This window comes from Eptesicus fuscus, chromosome 13, assembly GCF_027574615.1.
Source record: "Eptesicus fuscus isolate TK198812 chromosome 13, DD_ASM_mEF_20220401, whole genome shotgun sequence".
Lineage (NCBI taxonomy): Eukaryota > Metazoa > Chordata > Mammalia > Chiroptera > Vespertilionidae > Eptesicus > Eptesicus fuscus.
In genome coordinates, this window is record NC_072485.1 from 39,405,437 (window position 1) to 39,426,418 (window position 20,982).

The 20,982-nt window shown below is 59.4% G+C and overlaps 2 protein-coding genes across 2 annotated transcripts in view; one reads left to right on the forward strand and one right to left on the reverse strand.

The window, feature by feature from the left end:
* GDPD5 (glycerophosphodiester phosphodiesterase domain containing 5) overlaps positions 1-18,786 on the forward strand; it is an 89,892-nt gene extending 71,106 nt beyond the window's left edge. Inside the window, exons 7-17 of the mRNA XM_054725629.1 lie at positions 2,808-2,906; positions 3,131-3,224; positions 3,571-3,716; positions 7,539-7,621; positions 8,736-8,886; positions 9,417-9,635; positions 10,176-10,333; positions 10,668-10,815; positions 12,009-12,091; positions 14,720-14,832; positions 17,146-18,786. Coding sequence (XP_054581604.1) covers positions 2,808-2,906; positions 3,131-3,224; positions 3,571-3,716; positions 7,539-7,621; positions 8,736-8,886; positions 9,417-9,635; positions 10,176-10,333; positions 10,668-10,815; positions 12,009-12,091; positions 14,720-14,832; positions 17,146-17,294 — 1,443 coding nt within the window. The 3' untranslated portion in view covers positions 17,295-18,786. The remainder of the gene's footprint in view (positions 1-2,807; positions 2,907-3,130; positions 3,225-3,570; positions 3,717-7,538; positions 7,622-8,735; positions 8,887-9,416; positions 9,636-10,175; positions 10,334-10,667; positions 10,816-12,008; positions 12,092-14,719; positions 14,833-17,145) is intronic.
* Positions 15,585-20,982, reverse strand: part of RPS3 (ribosomal protein S3) — a 37,512-nt gene continuing 32,114 nt past the window's right edge. Inside the window, exon 7 of the mRNA XM_054725632.1 lies at positions 15,585-15,747. The gene's annotated coding sequence lies outside the window, so the exon portion shown is untranslated. The remainder of the gene's footprint in view (positions 15,748-20,982) is intronic.

Below are 20,982 nucleotides of genomic sequence, written 5' to 3' on the forward strand. Positions count from 1 at the left end.
AGGACACGTGTGGGGGGAATCCCTCAGACAGTGAACATTGCAGCCGCGCTGCTGAGCATAATGGTGCCACCACAGCAACTGCAAAACTCATCAGCAAAGTTTTAATTGCATGAGGGTTATGGGGGATTTGTTTAATTTCCACTAGCAATTAAATACTGCCATCGATGCTCTCAGAAACGACCCTTCAGAGACGCTTGCCTGGCGGGGCAGCAGGGGGCAGGCGCCTGCGCATGGAGGGGCACTCTCAGGGGTGGTTAGGACACTGGGCCTCCCGCACTGCAGCATGACCTCTGACCCGGGCAGAATGAGGTCCAGACCCACCCCCTCAACGCTACACGACCAAGCAAACCCTGTGGTCTGAGCCCAGTTTCTCTGTGTGTAAAATGAAGATCGTGCCTCCCCTGGGACCTTAGGAGAATAAACACAAGGAAAACAGGAAGTGCCTCCCACAGACCCAGCACACAGACCCAGCACACAGGCCCAGCACACAGTCCCAGCACACAGGCCCAGCACACAGGCCCAGAACACAGACCCAGCACACAGACCCAGCACACAGACCCAGCACACAGTCCCAGCACACAGACCCAGCACACAGGCCCAGCACACAGACCCAGCACACAGACCCAGCACACAGGCCCAGCACACAGGCCCAGCACACAGGCCCTGCACACAGGCCCAGCACACAGGCCCAGCACACGCAGCCTCCTCCTCGGGCCTGCTTCTCCTTCCCATGCTCCCAGGCAGACAGGCCAGTCGCCGAAGGCCCCGCCCCAGCTCAGCCTTATTACTGCTTCTTATTGGAACACTTGTTTCCCGCCTGATGGGCCGGCATGACAAACCCACAAAGGAAAACTTCACCCCAGGCAGGAATGAGATGGAGCTGCCCCCTCTGCCCTCACCATCTAGAAACCCATCAGAGCTTGTTCCGGCTGGAGGGTGGCCAGAGCACTGCTGAGAGGGGCTAAGACAGGCCCTGCAGGAAGAGAGAGGGGGACACCTGCCTCAGGCCTGAGCACAGTGGGGGCAGGGAGTGGGGGCGTGGCTGCCCGGCCCCTTAGAGAGAGCGGGGTAGGGCTGTGGGGTAGAGGGGTCACCTGGGCACTACCCAGCCTGCCTGGCGTGCAGGGAGGTGTGCAGGGTGAGTGCCAGGGCTCAAGAGGTGTGTGTGTGGGGGGGTGTCCTGGAGACTAGTCAGACACCAGACTTCACTTAGTTTGGGGGAGCATCTGACGTGTATGAGATGGTCCAGATCTCCTCTGTCCCCAGAGACCCCTGTCCTGTGAAGGTTCCCTCTAGTCGCCCATCACAGCTGGGCTTGCTTCTCCAGGAGCGGCTGGGAGGCAGCCCCGGTGACACCGTAGAGGCTGGGGGCGCGGAGGCTGGGGCTGGGCGGTGGGGCTGCACCCTCCCTCACCTCTGCTTGCTCAGCCTGCAGGGCCTGTCTGTGGGCCTGGCTGGCAGGGGACACGGCTGGCCTGGGCATCAGGCTCCCACAGGGACCTGGCTCCTCAGCCTCCTGCCCCTGGGGTCCAGGCAACTCACCCTTCACTCCAAAGGCTGCTGGCAGGGCTGGGGGAGGCCTTGGGTGGGCCCTGCTGGGCGCAGGAGAGCCCGGACCCCTCAGTTTGCTGGGTGTCTTCCCGCCTCACCCTCCGTGGGCTGAGCCTGGGCCTCAGCTCCACCTGCTCCAGCTCCCTCCCACCTCCCATCCCCCTGCTGTTTCTCTCGGTCCTCGGCTCTTCTTCCCTGGGTTCGCATCCTCCTCCTGCCTCTGTCTCGCTGTCATCCCCGTCTCTCGCTGTCATCCCCGTCTCTCTCTGTCATCTCTGTCTCTCGCTGTCCTCTCCGTCTCTCGCTGTCCTCCCCGTCTCTCGCTGTCATCCCCGTCTCTCGCTGTCATCCCCGTCTCTCGCTGTCCTCTCTGTCTCTCGCTGTCATCCCCGTCTCTCGCTGTCCTCTCTGTCTCTCACTGTCCTCTCCATCTCTCGCTGTCCTCCCCGTCTCTCGCTGTCATCCCCGTCTCTCGCTGTCATCTCTGTCTCTCGCTGTCATCCCCGTCTCTCGCTGTCATCTCCGTCTCTCGCTGTCCTCTCCGTCTCTCGCTGTCCTCTCCGTCTCTCGCTGTCATCTCTGTCTCTCGCTGTCATCCCCGTCTCTCGCTGTCCTCTCCGTCTCTCGCTGTCATCCCCGTCTCTCGCTGTCATCCCCGTCTCTCGCTGTCCTCCCTGTCTCTCGCTGTCATCTCTGTCTCTCGCTGTCCTCTCCGTCTCTCGCTGTCCTCTCCGTCTCTCGCTGTCATCTCTGTCTCTCGCTGTCATCCCCGTCTCTCGCTGTCATCCCCGTCTCTCGCTGTCCTCCCCGTCTCTCGCTGTCATCCCCGTCTCTCGCTGTCCTCTCCGTCTCTCGCTGTCCTCTCTGTCTCTCGCTGTCATCCCCGTCTCTCGCTGTCCTCTCCGTCTCTCGCTGTCCTCTCCGTCTCTCGCTGTCCTCTCTGTCTCTCGCTGTCATCCCCGTCTCTCGCTGTCCTCTCTGTCTCTCGCTGTCCTCTCTGTCTCTCGCTGTCATCCCCGTCTCTCGCTGTCCTCTCCGTCTCTCGCTGTCATCCCCGTCTCTCGCTGTCCTCTCTGTCTCTCGCTGTCCTGTCTCTCTGTCTCAGCTTTCAGTCTGTGCCGTCTCTCTCCTGCTCCCCGTTCCCGGCTTTGTCCGCCTCTCCTGTGCTCTCATCTCTTCCCCTCGGTCCCTGCCTCTCCCTCAGACACGCTGGAGGCCCTTGGCCTGTCCAGCCACACCTGCTCTTCCCCTTCCAGATGGGGCTGGTGGTCATCCTGGTGTCCACGGTGGTGGCCATGTCGGCCATGGCCCAGCTGTGGGAGGACGAGTGGGAGGTGCTGCTCATCTCCCTGCAGGTGAGTGCGGGGGGGGGGGGGGGGCTTCCCTCAGACACTCGGAAGAAGGCAGCATCTGTCTCTTTGTCACATTGTTTCCTCAGACCAAGACCCTGAGCGGGGAGGAGGGAGGGTGACAGCCCAGGGTCCCTGACGCCCAGTGTCTCCGGGGGTGCCCTGCCCCGTGGATAGAGATGGGCCATCAGGGTGTTGGTGACCAGAGGTCCCCTTGCCCCCGCACACAGGGCACAGCTCCGTTCCTGCACATGGGGGCCCTGGCCGCCGTCACCGCGCTCTCCTGGATCGTGGCAGGACAGTTCGCCCGGGCAGAGCGGTCCTGTAAGTACCACTGGGCAGGACCTGCCCCCAGCCCCGCCCTCCCCGAGGTGTCCCCCAGGAGGAGGGAGGGCCTTGCTGTCTGCGGGGCCTGGGTTCCATGGGGGCTGCAGCTCCAGTCAGCGGCGCCCGCTTCCTCGTCTGAGTCTGTGTCTGTGTCGGCGTCTGGGCCAGAGCCAGGGTCACCTCTCTCTGGTCACGATGGGGCTGCCCCTCGTGCAGGGTCTCTTCAGAGCACGTGTGTCCTGACACTGGAGGGGAGAGGGGTCCCCCACAACCTGCCCGGGGCTCATGGCCGGGCCTGACGGGAGCGGAGGCTCACGGGGCGGTGCTCTCGCCTGTGCCCCAGCCTCCCAGATGGCCATCCTCTGCATCTTCTCCGCCGTGGTGTTCGCCCTCTACCTGGCCCCGCTCACCATCTCCTCTCCCTGCATCATGGAGAAAAAGGACCTGGGCCCCAAGCCCGCCCTCATTGGCCACCGCGGGGTCCCCATGGTGAGTGCCCCCGAAGGCCCTGACAGAGCTATCATTCTAGGGGGGATGAGCAAAGACCTGTCCCCTCGGAGGGAGGGACTTGCAGGGAAATGAACGTGATACGTGGGATGAAATACAATCTTTAGCCTTCGGAAAGGCTGGAGAGCTGGTGGGTGAGGAAGCCCCAGGAGAGAGCAGCCGGGTGAGGTGGGGTGGGAGCAGGGCTGCCTGCAGGCTGACCAGGCCGCGGGGCAGGCGAGGCGGGCGCAGCCCAGAGCCCACCGCTCCGGGAAGGCTGCTGCAGTTGAACTGGGTAGGAATGGAGAGAGGAAGGAGTCAGAGTCAGCGGCAGCCCCTCTGCTGATGCCCTGTGACCCCGCAGGGGCCTCCCCTCGAGTGGGCACCCTCCAGAGCCGGCTTCCTCCACCTCTTGGCGGCTCTGGGAGCCGGACTGACTCCATCTTCTCTGGGCCAGTTTCCGCATCTTGTGCCCCGAGATTCCGAGAGAGCCGAGGCCAAGAGAGCCGAGGCCGAGGCCCGCGAGGCAGGACACAGCACGCGGGAGGTGCCCAGCTGTGAGCCTGGGAGACGCCCCTGTTACCTTGGGCAACCCTCCCCCTTCTCTGGGCCAGGGGTTCCTCGCCTTGAACCTGGGTTCTCCACAGAGGCAGGACCCTGAGGGGGGATTTCGTGAGAGCTTTTTCTTGGCTGCCACAGTGACTGGGAGTTCCGTGGTGTTGAATTTCAGGGGAGCCCACGTGCCCTGAACTGGGCCCGGGGGCCCTTCCCCCGAACCCCGCTCTGGTCACGGTACCTCCTGGAAGCAACGAGCTGGAAAGGCCATGGCTTTGGGGTTGGGGGGATCTGGTTTTGGGGCCCGGTTTTGCCATGTGCTGCCTGTGTGTGTCGGGGGTCACCTGTCCCCTCGGAGCCTCATGCCCTGTCTATGGTGAGAGAGAGAGCACAGCCTCCCAGGCAGCGGGGGGGCTGAGGGAGGGGCGGGGCCGGGAAGGAGCGAGGCGGCCCAGCCTGGATTATTACTTCAGTAGGAATTTTTCAAACAATCACAGACACGGGAAGAGTAATATAATGGAGAACAAATAGAGTAATGAATCCAGTACCACCTTCAACATCCATCCCTGCTTTGTCATTCTTGTTCCATCTTTCCCTACTTTTCTTTTTTCTGCTGTAATATTTTATTTGTTTTTAATCTTTTAAAATCTTTATTGTTGAAAATATTACATATGTCCCCTTTCTCCCCCTATTGACCCAATCCAGCCCACCCCCCACCCCTGCCCCTGCCCCAGGCCATCACCACCCCACTGGTTGTGTCCATGGGTTATGCACATACGCATACAAGGTCTTGGGTTGATTACCTCCCCCCCACCCCCTCTCCCCTGCCTTCCGAGATCCCACACTCTGTCTGCTGTAGTATTTTAAACCAAATCTCAGACACTGTATAATTTAGCCATACTTCAGGGTGTATCTCTAACCATAACGCATAAGGACTTCTTTCTTTTTTTAACATGACCACAACCACAATGCTTTTATAACACCTAACCCCGTGGTCTGCAAACTGCGGCTCGCGAGCCACTTGCGGCTCTTTGGCCCCTTGAGGGTGGCTCTTCCACAAAATACCACGGCCTGGGCGAGTCTATTTTGAAGAAGTGGCGTTAGGAGAAGTTTAAGTTTAAAAAATTTGGCTCTCAAAAGAAATTTCAATCGTTGTACTGTTGATATTTGGCTCTGTTGGCTAATGAGTTTGCCGACCACTGACCTAACCGATTAATAATATTGAATCCATGCTCGGTTTTCCTTTAACTCAAAAATGTCTGTGTGCAGTTGTTAAAAATCAGAATCCAGTGGGGTCCAGCCAGCGCATCTGGCTGACCTCTCTTCTAAGTACGTTTAGTTGCTGTTTAATTGTTTCGTTGCTGTTTAGTTGTTGAAGAAACAGTCATTTGTCCCGTAGGATTTCGCACATTGTGCCTCTGGCTGCTTGTGTTCTTGGGGTGTTTTCTGAGGGGCTGGCGAAGGCATGGGCACAGCTCGATGCGTTGCTGTGATACCCGTGCACATCCCCCTGTGGGAGGCGCTGACTCGGTCCACACACGTGTGTGATAAGCCCAGTGCACATCCCTGTCTTGGAGACGGTGCCCATGTGCCTTCCTATGAGAGTGCCCAAGTGTGTGTGCACACGTGCTCACTTTAATATCTGGTTGGACTAACTCCAAAGCTTGGACCTTTAACCACAATGGCCTGCCCACTTGAGTTTGTGACACGCCTCCCCCCGCCCCACAAACACACACTCCTGACAGCAGAACCACACGTGGGCTTAGGCCAGAGGCATTGGGGGCCCCAAGATGGGGATTAACAAGTCACCCTGAGTGCCCACATACTTCTGGGGGTCCTCCTGGGGTCCCAGGACTGGCCAGGGAGGGCCAGCTTTCCATGCCTTTTTCCCTAGGGGGCCAGCACTTAGCACAGGGAGACCCGAGTTGGAAAAAGCCTTAAGAGACTTTGCCCCTTCCAAACACTTCCTCGGGCCACCCACCGTCTCCCTCTGCAGCCCCAGCCCGAGCAGGAGAGAGCAATGGCCCACCCTGGGTGGTCACTCGTGGAGACCTGGCCACAGGGCATTTAGAGACGAGCTGGGTGGGAAGCCCGTGCTCTCTCCAGACGCCTCTGTGGCCCTGCCCCACCTCTGGGCGAGGCCTCACACGGCCCATTTGCCTGGGAGAGAGGCCGCAGGTCCCCAGGGCTGCTCTGCACCAGGGAAACGGGGAGAAAGAAACTCGAATTATAGAGCCCACTGACGTCTGTTATACCACCCACGAGCCTGATAACATCAGCCCATTTTATAGCTAAAGAAACTGAGGTTCCCAAAGGGGAAGTGATGGCCCAGGACTGGGAAATGGTATTGCTCCTTCTCAATCCCCAAGTCCTTTCCGTGTGTTACATGTTGGGGAACCGCATGGCCAGAGGGAGAGAGAATGGGAATGACCTTGTCTTGGTGGGAATGAGATCGGCCAAGGGGACCCTTTCCACCTCATCCCTTCGTATCCAGGAGTCCTCCCTCCCCGTCTTCCTTGTGGTGTGCCTCCTCCTAGCAGCTAGCCCAACCCTTGGTATGGTGCTGACCCCCAGTGGCAGCAAAGGGTATGACAGTTACCAAATCATAGCTAGAACTAGGGAAACTTAAAACCTCCCCTCTCCCAAGTAGAAAGACCCTTCAAGAAGAGGGAATATGCTCTCTCAAGGGGTATGTGGGGAAACTGGGGTCTCTGAGAGAAACAGATGTACCACGCAAGGCCACAGAGCTGGTTGGCGGTAGAGTCAGAGCCAGAACCAGGCTCTTCTGATGTGGATGCTGCAAGGTTAGCAGTTGTCATTACTTATTGAGTATCAGCCAACATGCTGGGACCCTTAACCCACGTGAGTCTTGGAGATGGTCTCGTCATCTTCTGTACAGATGAGAAGACTAGTCGCCCTCTGAAACTGCTGCCTATCTACCCTCTCCTCTCGCTCTGGGACCTCTACCTGGACTCGGGGTATAGCAAGGGGAAACGTGGCATTCACCCCCAGCCCACGATTGCCATAGGCAGAGGCCTGTACCCCCACATTTATGTACATCAACACTAACCACCCCTGCCTCCCACCCCCACCCAGAAAACCTGCGAGGCAGGCGCGATTTAACAGGTGAGGAGGCTGAGCCCCGCCACACAAGTATTGCCTGAGGAGTTGGAGCTAGAACCAGGCCCAGCATGGAAGATCTGCCCTTGGCTGGGGAGGTGCGCGTGAGCTAAATCTCAGCTCTCCCCTCACTCCCCCCTTTCCCGGCAGCTGGCCCCCGAGCACACGCTGATGTCCTTCCGGAAGGCCCTAGAGCATAAGCTGTACGGATTACAAGCTGATGTCACCATCAGGTAGGCGCTGGGTTGTGAGGATGGTACCCCTCCCGTCCCCACTGCATCCACACCCGGGTCTCCCCTGGGGAAACCGCGGGTCCCAGAGCCTCGGAGATGGGAGGGCAGAGGCTTGGGTTACCCGCTGCAGGGCAGGCACCTTGTTCGTGACCTTCAATCTTGGATATAAAATAGAGAAAAGAACAGAGGCTCTCGGTTGAAGCAGGGCCGGGGGTTGGGAGCTGGAGTCCTGCCACGGAGCCGCTTGAAGGACAGACTCGATCTCTATGAAGGACTAGGGCTCCGACAGATGGAGCCACTCTGATAAGTGAAATGCGCACGTTGCAGAGTACACACTCACTGTGGTGTCCCTTACATTTTAAAAGACCACCTTAGGATGACTTACCCAGCCCTGGCCAGTGTTGCTCGGTGGTTAGAGCAGTGGCCTGCACACTGAAGGGTCTCGGGTTCAATTCCCAGTCAAGGACATGGACCTGGGTTGCAGGTTCAATCCCAGACCCCGGTGGGGGTGCGTGTGGGAAGCAACCAATTGATGTGTCTCTCTGACATCAATGTTTCTCTCTCCCTCCCTCCCACTCTCTCTAAAAGTAATGGGAAAAACACCCTTGGTTAAGGATTAACAACCAAAAACAACCCTAAAATGACTTACACATCTTCTACATGTAGATACATGTGTGTATTAGTATAAAGGGCAGGAGGAACCCACACCCGTCTCATAACAGACCTCTGAGGAGGGGAGAGGGCAGGGCTGCCACGTCCGGCTGCACAGGGTGTGTACTAAGGGCACCATGTACGTGCAAACACTTAAAGTTGCTAAGAGACTAGGGCCCAGCCCTCCCTCCTCAGTCCCCAAACCCTCTGACCCGCATAGAGAACCTGAGGGAGTCGCCCACCAGCCCACTGCCTTCCCTGTGCAGACGGGGAGCCTGAGGCCCAGAGAGGGGCAGAGCCTGCAGGGCCCCCTGGCGGGTTGGTGTACGTGGGTGGGGGCAGGGGTGTGTGTGTGTGTGTGTGTGTGTGTGTGTGTGTGTGTGTGTGTGTGGGTGTTGGGTGATTACTGGGGGCAGGAGAGGGGCCTGGGTGGGCAGTGACTCCGTGGCCCGCCCTTGTGCAGCCTGGACGGCGTGCCCTTCCTCATGCATGACGCCACGCTGCGGCGCACCACCAACGTGGAGGCGGCGTTCCCGGAGCTGGCCCGCAGGCCCGCCTCCATGCTCAACTGGACTGCCCTGCAGAGGCTCAACGCCGGCCAGTGGTTCCTGAAGGTCTGCTTGCCCCTGCCCCGGTCCGAGTGTGCAAAGCGTGGGCGGGGACCCCGTGCAGTAGGAGCTGGGCGGCCCTCAGCTCAGGGGACCCCGCTCCCCAGCGTCCCTCACAGCCGGCTTGTTAGCCGCCCATTGGGCTCTTGCCTCTGCAGCCCTGAGACCATGGTTGTCACTGCGTGTGCTGGTCCGTCCCCCTCTCCGGGAAAGCTGATGGTGACAGGAGTTAAAATTGTCGCCTCGGCAAAACTCCATAGAGGGAAGTGGTTTCTCTGGTCTGAAATGTTACTCAAGGAGAAACGTGCTGGGGTCTGGGGGATAGTCCAAGCAAATAACGCTTTTGGTAAGCAGGGCGTGGGGGAGAGAGGTGAAGGGTGGGGTCTCCTAGCGCCCCCACGGGGCCACAGCCATCACCCCACCTGACACGCACGCTGGCAGCGGAGGGGTCTCCGTGCTCGGGAGCCAGGAAGGCCCGTGGAGGCCCCTCAAGGGCCGGTGAGGCAGCCAGCCATGTGTGTCCTTGTCTCTGCCAGACGGATCCCTTCTGGACGGCCAGCTCCCTGTCCCCCTCCGACCACAGGGAGGTCCAGAACCAGTCCATCTGCAGCCTCGCGGAGCTCCTGGCGTTGGCCAAGGGCAATGCCACGCTGCTGCTCAACCTGCGCGACCCTCCTCGGGAGCATCCCTACCGGGCCAGCTTCCTCAACGTCACCCTGGAGGCCGTGCTGCGCTCCGGCTTCCCCCAGCACCAGGTGAGCCTGGCGCCCGGCCACGCCCGGCCACGCCTCCGGGACGCGGCACCAGTTCACCGGGTCCCCTCTGCAGACCTCAGCTTCCACCTTTGCAAAATGGGGGCACCGTGCCCCTCGCCTCCCTGACAGGGTCATTGTGGGGACAAGAGCGTAACAAGGAAGTCCTTTGAAATGACCAAGTCCAGGTTCTCCAACACACCTTTACTGCCGGGAAGCCCGGCCCACATTCCTGTGGCGCAGCATTTGGAGACCTGAGGGATCTCACACCAACGTGTGACGCGCACCAGATGCCGAATAACTGACATTTTATCAGTCATTGTGACCAGGGCTAGAGGGCAAGTCCCTGGGTTATTGCCAACGCAATTCACAGCCTTGGCTGGGACCAAGTCATCCCCCCCCATGATGGTAATTATATGTAAGCTTTTACCCGTGTCAGCCTGTCTGTCCTGTCTCTTTTAACCCTTCCAGGTGCGCTAGGAGGGGTAGACTCAACCCATTTCACAGATGAGAGATCTGAGGCCGCCCCCTCTCTGCCTGCAGGTCATGTGGCTGCCTAACCGGCAGAGGCCCTTTGTACGGAGGGTGGCTCCTGGCTTCCAGCAGACGTCAGGCTCCAAGGAGGAAGCTACCAGCCTACACAGAGGCCACATCCAGTGGCTGAACCTGCGCTACACTCAGGTGTCCCGCCAGGAGCTCAGGTGCCGACCCCACCCCCACCCCCACCCCCGCTCAGCCAGAGGAGGGCAAGACTCAGTTCCTCCGTACTGTCTGTCTGTCTGTCTCCTCCTCTCCCTCTCTCATACGCACGCACGCTCACACAATACACAAACACACGTCTGGGCGGATGGTTAAGCACAGGGACTTCTGGTTCAAGGAGGAGACGGCAAGAGCATCAGGCAGACGTGGGTTGGCTCCGAGTCGGGCCCTCTGGGAGGAAGAGTCCTTCCTCGGGGCAGGTGAGGATGGCGTCACGCCTCACAGGCTCCCAGAGGCCCCGACCCCAGGCTGACCAGCCTGTCCCTCACCCCACAGGGACTATGCCTCCTGGAACCTGAGCGTGAACCTCTACACGGTCAACACGCCGTGGCTCTTCTCCCTGCTGTGGTGCATGGGGGTCCCATCCGTCACCTCCGACAACGCCCACACTCTGTCCCAGGTGCCGTCCCCGCTCTGGATCATGGTGAGTTGGGGGACTGCTGGGGGCAGAGGGCCCCTGGGGGGGCGGGTGGAGAGCTCCCACTGGCACCCAGGCGGGTGCAGACTCCACACTTGGGGTCTCTGGTGATCAGTCTCAGGTTGGGGGGAGCCCACGGAGGGTACGGGCTTGAGGCAGGAGGAGGATGCTCGTGGCCGCTGCGTCGGCGCTGAGGTGCTGGGAGCGGGGAGGGGCCTGGGCCTGGGCCTGACCCACGGGCAGAAGCATCACTTATGGGCCCTAGAGAGCTACTGAACTACTCCTTGGGTTTTCTGGTTTGGGGTGTTGTTTTTTATGTTTTGTTTTAAAGGAAGGGAAGGCATTGTGAAAAGAGGGTAACAGGACAAGAATAGGGAACAGTAAAATATGCTCAGAGATTACAGCGGATCAAACCAGTTTACAACTGGTTGACCGAGCGCCTGCAGACAGGCCTGAATTCCCGTCCCAGCTCTGCCACTGGGGGTGGGAGCCCTTGATCTCCCCGCTGTGCTCCCACTGCTACCTCTCTGAGAAGGTGAACGGCAGGTGGAGGGTCTTGTTGTGGCTGAGACAGCGCCGAGGTCCGCGATCAGATCTAGGTCACGGAGGGTTACGTCCATCCACCTGCCCTCGGCCCTTTAAGATCTGCGAAGGCTCGGCCCGAATGAGATGAAATGACACTGTGGCAGCAGTGGGGATGAGACACTCGAATTCTGGGGTCACAGGAGCTGACCAATGCAAGAAGAGCCCCACCCCTCCTCCTCAGGCCGCCTGAGGTCAGGAGGTTTGCCCTCCTGGTCCCTCTCCACTGTCCCTGGGGGAAGCCCCGGCAGTCCACACCCTACGGTGACACGTGCACTCTGACACCCACACGGACGCCACACACGGCACACCTGCAGGTCATGTGGAACCCTCACACGCATCTGTCTGTTGCTCATTATTGGTCTCTTGCTTTGAGCCTCCTTAAGCAGCCAAACCCTCCAGGCTTAACACTAACCACCTTTACTCCGAACACCACACAGGCATTTTATCCTGTGTACACACACACACACACACACACACACACACACACACACCCTCCCCGCCCCACAATGCCCAGAGCGCATACCTCCAGGTCCTCCCCTGCCCGTGGACCCTCAGTCTGGAGCCTGGTGTGAGCCGGCTGTGACTGGGGCTGGCCACGGGCCGTCTGTCCACAGCCCCCGGACGAGTACTGTCTCATGTGGGTCACCGCGGACCTGATCTCCTTCACCCTCATCGTGGGCATCTTCGTGCTCCAGAAGTGAGTAGGCTCTGACCGTTTCCTCGGCCTTCCCCGCCCCAAGGCAGACCCGGCTCCCACCCAGCCAGGCGCCCCTCCTCCTGAGCTCTGGGCCGGGAGAAGGCCTACCAGAGGGCCCAGGCGGGGAGAAGACTCCCAGTGTCCCCCAGCCCGCCCCCCTCCGTCTGGAATGAGCCCCCAGCTGGGAGCCCAGAGCCAGCCCCTGTGCGGGTTTGCTGGTGGACACGGGTTGCCGCTCCTCTGCGGCCGGTTGAACACGCCGTGGTTCCCACCAGCACTCGGCACACCTGTGCCATGCCGGAGCCCTCCCCACCCTCAGACAGCAGCCGGGGCAGTGGGTGCAGTGGGGAGGGGGGGTGGCCAGGGGAGGGCTGAGGGCCAGGCTGGGGTCCCAGCCCAGCCATGAACCAACGGGAAGGGTTTTATTCTTGACTGACGTTCTCTCTCTGTCCCATCCTGCTCTGACCCGGCGCATGTCCCTCCTCTCTCCCCGCCCTCCCCTCTCTGCTGCACTCTGGCATCTCACAGCTATCACTTGATCAGGTAATTCTGTGTGGTCTTCCTCCTCCTGGCGCTTTCTCCCTCCTCGCCGCCCCTCTCTCCAGTTCCTCTGGGACCTGCCTGAGCCTGTGCCTGGGTCCCTCTCTCCCTCACCGGAAGCCTCCTTCCCTCCCCAGATCCCTCCTCTCCCGGCATCCTCTTCTCTTCCCCCCTGGCCGTGTGTGCCCTCGGCTCTGTCCCTCCTGCTGCTTCTGCCGATGGGGAGCCAGGGTTTCCTTGTCGGTTGCTGACCTGGCCTCTCCCAGCACCAGCGCATCTTCCTCTGCAGAGAGGGCTCTGCCTGCTCCCCCCTCGGTGTCCCTGCAGGGCCTGCCCGCTGCCCAGCGCACGCCCCACCAAGTTCTGTCTCTCCCTTCCCATCTGTCGCCTTTCCGCTCTCTGGGTTTGCCTCTCCCATCACTCATCCTCTCTTTACCTTTCTCTGTGTCTCTCATCTTTTTCACTTTCCGTCTCCGACTCCCCCATACACACTCTCCCACTTTCCCCTGGCGAGGGCCCCACAGCGGGTGAGCTTCCTGTCTTAGATGTGCATGGCTGAGAAACCCTGGCCTGACGCTCTCCTTCTGGGGTTAATGTTAATTTCCAAGAGGAGAGTTGGTCTCGGAGACCCAAGTCCTTGTCAAGCACCTTGAGCCCTCCTGGGTCAGACGGCTTCACTGAGCAGCTTCTAGGAGGAACTGCTCCCTGGCTGGGGGACTGAGCCAGCCACGGTACATTCACCCAGGCCTTCCTCCACCCTCGCAGTCAGCAGACGTACAGAGGTGCTGGCTGGCGCTGCTGGGCCCGCAGTGGGGGTCAGCGTGCCTGGGAGGCTGGCCCTGCGCAACATACAGCCAGGGTGGTGCCACTCTCTTCCTGGCACCACCCTGATGGAGGTGGGGGCCCTGGTGCAGATCACTTCCTCATTCTCCCATTCATGCCCTCACGTACTTAGGGCCCCCGCCACACACACACACACACACACACACACACACACACACACACAGCAGGCACTGAGGTTGGTGCCAGGGACACAGCGATGAGTAAGACCCAGCTGCTGTCCTCAAGGACACGAAGGGCGCTCGCCCAGCCAGGGCGCAGGCTGCCTTCCCCTCTGCTTCCTGCTTGGCCGTCTGTCCGCTCTGTTCATCCACCCTCTGCCTGTCCATCTGCCTGTCCATTTCAGCCGTGCTGACCCCATCTGGAAACAGCTGGTTTCTTGTGGAGTCTGGGCTCCCGTCATCCCCCCCACGGGGCTCCGTGCCCTGGGGGTTGGGTTGTTTCCAAGCTGACCCCGCTTCTCCTGGTGGGAGTGCAGTGGGGTCCAGTGAATCCTTGTGTCCAGGCTGCAGAGCCTCAGGTCAGCGGCGGGATGGGGTAGCTGAGGCCGACAACAGGAAAGCGGTGCCTGGCTTCGCGTGGCCCCTGCATGCCCGGAGCAGTCCGGCCTCGGCCATCAGGGGGATCGGCGCTCCAGCCGGGGCTCCCCATTGGGGACTATGTGCCCCCCTCTTCCAGGGTGGTTGGAAGGGAGTAGCTCAGACCCCAACCCAAGTCACTCGAAGTCCTTGGCTCGGAGCCTGTGAAGACCAGTTCTGAGCAAAGCCCCCTGCATCTCCCCTCCTCTCTCTGCTTTCCTCTCCGGGGGGTCCCTCTGGCTTCCCTCAGCTTAGTCCTAACAGTGGAGCTGGAGGAGACATCAGCTGGGGCTCCCCAAGATTAGTGTGTACCCCAGGGTAGGTCATCAGAGTCATGTCTGGTAAGCCCGCCCCCACCCCAAATTTATCCCGTCCAAAGAAACCAGGTGAATAACCGGGGGCACCTGAGACAGAACTAACCAACCCAAAGCATCCTGGGCCCGGGGGGCTGAGCTGGGTCTGGAGGAAGAGGAAGGCAGGAGAGGCCTGGCTGAGAGTCAGGAGACTCTGATTCAAGCGCCAGCTCTGCCCTCGCTGGGCCCCTTCTGGACAGTCAGACAGGAGTCCTGCTGGTCTCTCAGGCCCAATCCACAGAGGCTCCGGGAGAGGGCAGGACCCCCGCTCCAGGGATGGGTGGGGAAGGGCCTGATCCACGGGGTCATCTCTGCAGGTGGCGCCTGGGTGGCATACGGAGCTACAACCCCGAGCAGATCATGCTGAATGCGGCGGTGCACCGGACCAGCCGGGACGTCAGCATCATGAAGGAGAAGCTCATCTTCTCAGGTGGGCGGCCCCGAGACAGGCACGGGGCCCGGTTCCCTTCCCCGCACAGACAGACAGGGACATGGCATGGACATGGGTGCCCACACACATATAGACACACACGCCCTCCACATACAGCCATGTCAGCATCATGGGTGGTGGGCAAGGGTGACGTGCAGGAGTGGGGTGGAGGGGAAGAGTCTGCTTTGAAGGCCTATCCCCCTTTGCCTGGTTCATACAGGAACCCCAAAAATTGACTTCATCCCTGCTGTTGCCAGGCGGCTGACAGCCCCCGTCGGATGGAGGAGGAGGCAGCTATCTAAGCAAGATCATGGGAAACTGGGTGTCAGGGGAGCTCTGACAGATGAGGGCGCTGAACCCAAGTGGGATACAGAGGAGAGTGGTCAGAGCTCCCTGGGGCGGTGAGGACGGTTTTGAAACCCACTTTGCAAGGAAGTGACATAGCTGAACCGGAAGGATGGATGGGAGGGCCTGGGAGATGGGTTTGCGCTCAGGGCGGAGGAGCAGAGGGCAGGAAGGACAGGCCAGCAGGAGCACGAGCTCAGAGGGAGGGAGGGAGCACTGCTTCCAGGGCACTGGCGACTAAACACCGCTGCACACGGCTGGCGGGGAGGGGCGGCTGGCTGGCTCACCCAGGTGGCGCCTGGTGGCCTGGTCAGGAGCTTGGGCCTCGTTCTGGAAGCAGAGGAGGGCTGTGGGAAGATTTGCATTTGGCCGTTTTTGCAGGAGAGCTGTAACAAAGTACCGCCAAGTGGGAGGCTCAAACAACAGAAATTTATTGTCTCACAATTCTGGAGTCTAGGAGTCCAAAGTCCAGGTGTGGGAGGGCTGCGAGGGAAGGATCTGGTCCAGCCCTCCCCCCTTGGCTTGTAGATGGTCATCTTCCTGTCCGCATGGCATCCTCCCAGCATGCATCTTGGTAATTCAGGAGAGAGATATGGGTATGGGAACAGAAAGAAAAGGAGAAATTTATAGAGTATTTAGGAGCCAGGTGGATCTGGATTCAAATCCCAACTCTAGCCCCAACTAGCTGTGTGCACTGGAGCACATTGTCTAACCTCCCTCAGCATCAGACTCCTTGTCTGCAAAATGGGCTAGTAACCCCCAAAGGATACGTGTGGGGGTTACTGTCACGCCGGTCCAGAGGGGGACTTGGTGAACGTGCATGAATGAACGAGAGCCACGGGGGTGACTGCGGTTTTGGTGGGACTGGCTCCAAGGATCAAGGATCGTGTGACCATCTCACTATTCACTCCTTTACTATTCATTTCCCTAACAGATGAATGCCAGGCACTGTTTTGGGTGCTTAGGATACACAGATTCTTGCTTACCTTTGCTCAAAAAAAATATCCTCCTGGGAGCCTTCCCTGAGCACCGAGACGGGTTGGAGGGCCCCCCTGGCGTCCCACAGCCCCCTGGCCACGCTGGAGAGCTCCCTCCTGGAGGAAGGGGCCAGTCCAGGGCACCTGGGCTCCCCAGGCCCCCGCACTGTGCCTGGCCTCAGTCAGAGGGGGGAGGAGCATGAATGGAAGGCAGGAGGCCAGCCCCTACCCCTAGGCCTGGCAGGTTCTGCCCAGACCCCCCCGCCCCCTCCATGGTGCCAAAGACCATTCACTGAGCACCTCTGAGGCAGGCTCTGAGGGGAGTCGACCACAGTCCTCACTCCAGGCTGAGAGGTCGTCTCCAGAGACCCTCACCTCCACCAAGGAACCCCGAGTCCCCTCAGGGTGGGCTCAGCTCCACTCAGCAGACCTTCCCCTGGGCCTCTGCTGGGTCCAGCACTGTGCCAGGCACTGGGGACACAGAGGCCCAGACAGTACCCCTATCCTTGAAGTGCTCCAGCTGGTGGGGGCCACAGGCAGTGGCAGTACAGGATGTGATGGGGTGGGAGGTAGCAGGGGGGGGGGGGGTGGCTATGAGCAGGTCCCATCCCTGCCGGAAGAAGGGGGGTCAGGGAGGCTTTTGGGAGGCTGCAGTAACACACATGAGAGGAATGAGCCAGACTTTTTAAAAGGTGTTGACGGGGAAGTCACTCCCAGGAGAAGGGCCAGTTTGTGCAAAAGGCCCTGAGGAGAGTAACACCTGGTGCCACGCCCAGGAGGGTGCGGCTGGTTTTCGGTGGCTAGAAGGAAGAGTTCCAGGGGAGAGTAGACACCCAGGGGGGGCCTTGACTACCAATCTCAACACCAAACCTGAACCCAGTGGTCTCCTCAGCACCCCAGTGCCTGGCCAGGAGTCGCTGCAGGCCACCCTTCCCACAGTATCTCCTCGCCATCCTCACTGACCCCTCTCCTGCCCCCTCTGGCCCAACAGAGATCAGCGATGGCATGGAGGTCTCCGATGAGCTCTCTGTATGTTCAGACAACAGTTATGACACATATGCCACCAGCGCCACCCCCCCAGTGGACCCCCGAGGGACTGGCAGCCAGACCAAGACCCTCACAGACCGGAGTGGGCGTTAGCGGAAGCCCTGTCTTCCCAGGCCGAACCTAACGGAGACACCAGGGAACCCGGAAGAGCAGGCAGAAGCTTGTGTGGACTGGGAGCGCTCTGGGAGCTGGCGCCATGGCCTCCTCGTTGGCTCCAGCCCCTGGTCCGCCCCGACCTCTCTTAGGGGGTAGGGGCTCCTCTCTCCCCTCAGGCCCAGCTGGGCCGGGACTCCAGCCTCTCAGATGCCCCTGCAGGCCTGGGGATCCTTCTTCTGGGAAGTGTGGGGCCTGGTCCTCCCCTGCAACCCTCCCTTGAATCCTGGACGCTTTGATGGGCCACTGGGCCATGCCCTATCCCCTATGGCAATGGAGGATGTGGATGCTCATGTGGGGCCACCCTCCTGTTTGGGCTGTGAAGCAGCCGACTTCTCTGTTGCTCCTGCCTCGAGGACCTGGGGCTGGGCCTCTGCCCCCAGCCCAGCAGCTCTGCTCTTCACATCCGTCTCAAAGCACAAGGAGGCTCGCTCAGCAGGAAAGCCTGCAGCGGTGGTGGAGATACTCCTCCGACCAGCCTCCCACCGCCACTGGCCCTGCCCCAGGAGAGGGCCCAAGCCACGTCCTTAGGAGCAGCTGGAAGTGGCCAGAAGAGCAGGCTCAGGGCAGAGTGACCTGGAGGCTCAGGAGGGCGAGACTGGCACCACCTCAGTGACCACAGGGCAGGGCCCCTGGGAAGAGGGTTCTCTGGGCACGGTCAGGGGCGGGCACGTGGCCACGGAGGCCTACAGAGGAAGGAGCCTGAGGGGCCTTGGCCAAGTGATTAAAGCTGCCATGTTGACACGTCATTTCTGAACTGTCAGTGGAAGGATGGGGACCGAGCTGCCGAGTTTGGGATTCAGTCTTGGCCCCATGATGGGAGGAAGAGCCATTCTCAGAAACGAGCGGGAGAGTGGCAGGCTGGCAGGTTCCGTAACAGCCCAGGGCTGGGGACCAATCTTGGAGAGAGAAAGTGACCGTCCAAGGCCCCACAGAACAAGTGGCACCAGAAGCCCACCCAGGCACTCGTGCCTTCTGTAACCAGCCAGGAACAGCACGGAAGATGGGGAGGGCTCCTGGGCCCGATGTCAGGGTGAGCCAAGGGACTAGGAGGTCCCCGCACGGCCCCTTGGAGGTGTTCTGAGCTCCCTGACCTGTGGAGTGAGACCTTCAGCCAGCAGATGCCTCTCCACCTTGGCAGAAGTCTGGCTTGGACGTCTCAAGGATTTGGACCTGACCAAAGCCAGCCCACCCCATTCCTGGCACATTGGGGTGCCTGGGCTGAAAGCCCCGATAGAGTCCACAGATGTCCCTTTCTGTCATTCAGTCCTTGGACCTCTGCCCTCCGTGAAGGAGTCAGCAGTGCAGTCGAGGCAGGTCTGTAACTCCCATCCTTGTCCTAAGAGTTTGTGTGATCGTGGGTGTGTCCTAAGGGGAAAGGGATAAAGCTGAACTGTAGCACCAGCCTGCATTAAATAAACATGGTGCTTTCTGGAAACCACGGGATGTGTCTCTTCCCCCCACAGGGGTCTTCTGGGTAGAATTCTTGGGGTTGGAGTGATTCTGCCACCTTCCTGGAGAAAGGGAAGGAAAGGGAAGGAAACCAGGCTGGGCCCCCCCACATTAACTTCTAGGACTGCCTCTCAGGAACTGTGAAGGATTCACCCCTTCTTTCCCCCACTGAGCATCTGCCAAGTGCTTCCCTTCCTGGAGCAGAGGTCAGCTCCTGCCTCTCCTTGGGCACGAGGGAGTACGAGTGAAACCTGGAACAGCTGGGTCAGGAGTGGGTCACTGTCCTACCCAAATGCCCAATAACCTGCTCTCCAGCCGCTGGCAGGCCCAACAGGAAAGTGGACTTGATCTTTCCTGCCAGCTCCTCCCTGTCCAGGCAGTGCCCCTGGCCAGACCTGGGCAACTTGAGACATCCTGGAGTTCCCAGGAGAGGGTAGAGCAGGCTAGTTCTCTGTGGAAGAGCCAGAGTCCCCCTCTCACCAGAGCCGCGCCCCCCCCACACACACACACACACTCCCAATGCAGACAGTCCAACTGCCTCCTCTCACCCCAAACAATGGAGGGAGGATGGAAGCCAGCCTCTACATGGGCAGATGGCTGGGCCTGCCTCCACCCTTAGTTGAGCCCACAGCCCGTGGCCAACCTTGGCCCCTATGCCTTGACCTGAGGAGTTACTGAGAACCCCAACTTCCTGATGTCCTCCCCTTGTCTGCAGAAGACAGCCTGACTGCCTCCCACTCAAAGCGGCCTTCCCTGCCAGGCCCTGCAGATCCACTCCATCCTTCCTCCCTTGGACCTCAGTGGGTGAAACCTCCTCAAGGTTGAGCCTACCCTCTACTTCCTCCAGGGTCCTCCTTCCCAAGTACAGATATAAAGGTGCCTCAATCTAGAGGTCCAAGATGGCAGTGGCATAGGAGGACGCTGGACTCAACCAAGTATACACATACATAGAGAGCAACTACTCCAAACAACTGAGGACTGGATGAGCAGCTTCTAACTGTGAGAAAGACCACACAGAGAAGGCTGGGGAGCCACAGGCGCGCTCCAGGAACCCCGGGAATACTCGGGGGCTAGAGGGCCAAGTGAAACTATTTACATCCCCCTCCACCTCCACAGCATGGGTGGGGGCTCCAGTCCAGGTAACCGGGCCTACCTGCCAGGCTGCTGCAGTGAGTTTCCAAACACATCACCTGAGCCCCTTCTAGTTCCAAACAAAGGGAGCGAGCACAATCCACAGGACAATACTACTCACACTTGCCTCCCACTTGGAGCTGCTCGGGGTGGTAGGCCAGGGCCCCGTATATCTTAGGCATTTGCTTGGCTCCTACCAGCCTGTCGACTTATGAACCAGGAGGTTCCAGATCCATTCCCGGTCATGCCACATGCCTGGGTTGTGGGCTCGATCCCCAGTGTGGGGCATGCAGGAGGCAGCCGGTCAATGATGCTCATCATTGGTGTTTCTATTTCTCCCTCTCTCTCCCTCTCTAAACACACACACACACACACACACACACACACACACACACCATAAACCATGGAGGGGATTGTAAAAAATGTAGTCCTTAAAAATATACTTAAATTTAAATGCCTTAAGATAGGTTGCTATTGGTATAGAATGATATACATAAACCTCATGGTAGTCACAAACCAAAAACCTATAAAATATTTTTAAAATAATAATAACAATAAGGAATCCAAACAAAATACTAAAATAAATAAATATTTTAAAAAAACACAAACCAGCAAACTACAGGAAGGCGTCAAAAAAAGGAAGAATAGGGGACCTTTATCCCCCTTCCTACTTGGGAGTCCATTCTGTGGGACCCTTCTCCCGCTCCCTACATGGGATTCTGTACTTGTTCTTCAATAAATCTCCACCTTTGCTAGGAAGGAAGGAAGGGAGGAAGGGAGGAAGGGAGGAAGGGAGGAAGGGAGGGAGGGAGGGAGGGAGGGAGGGAGGGAGGGAGAGAGGGAGGAAGGGAGGAAGGGAGGAAGGGAGGAAGGGAGGATGGAAGGGAGGACGGGAGGGAGGGAGGGAGGGAGGACTATAAAAACAACCAAAAACAAAAAAAAAAACAACCATTAACAAAGTGGCAATAAGTACATACATATCAACTACTTTAGATGTAAATGAACTACATGCTCCAATAAAAAGACATAAGATGCTGAATGGATT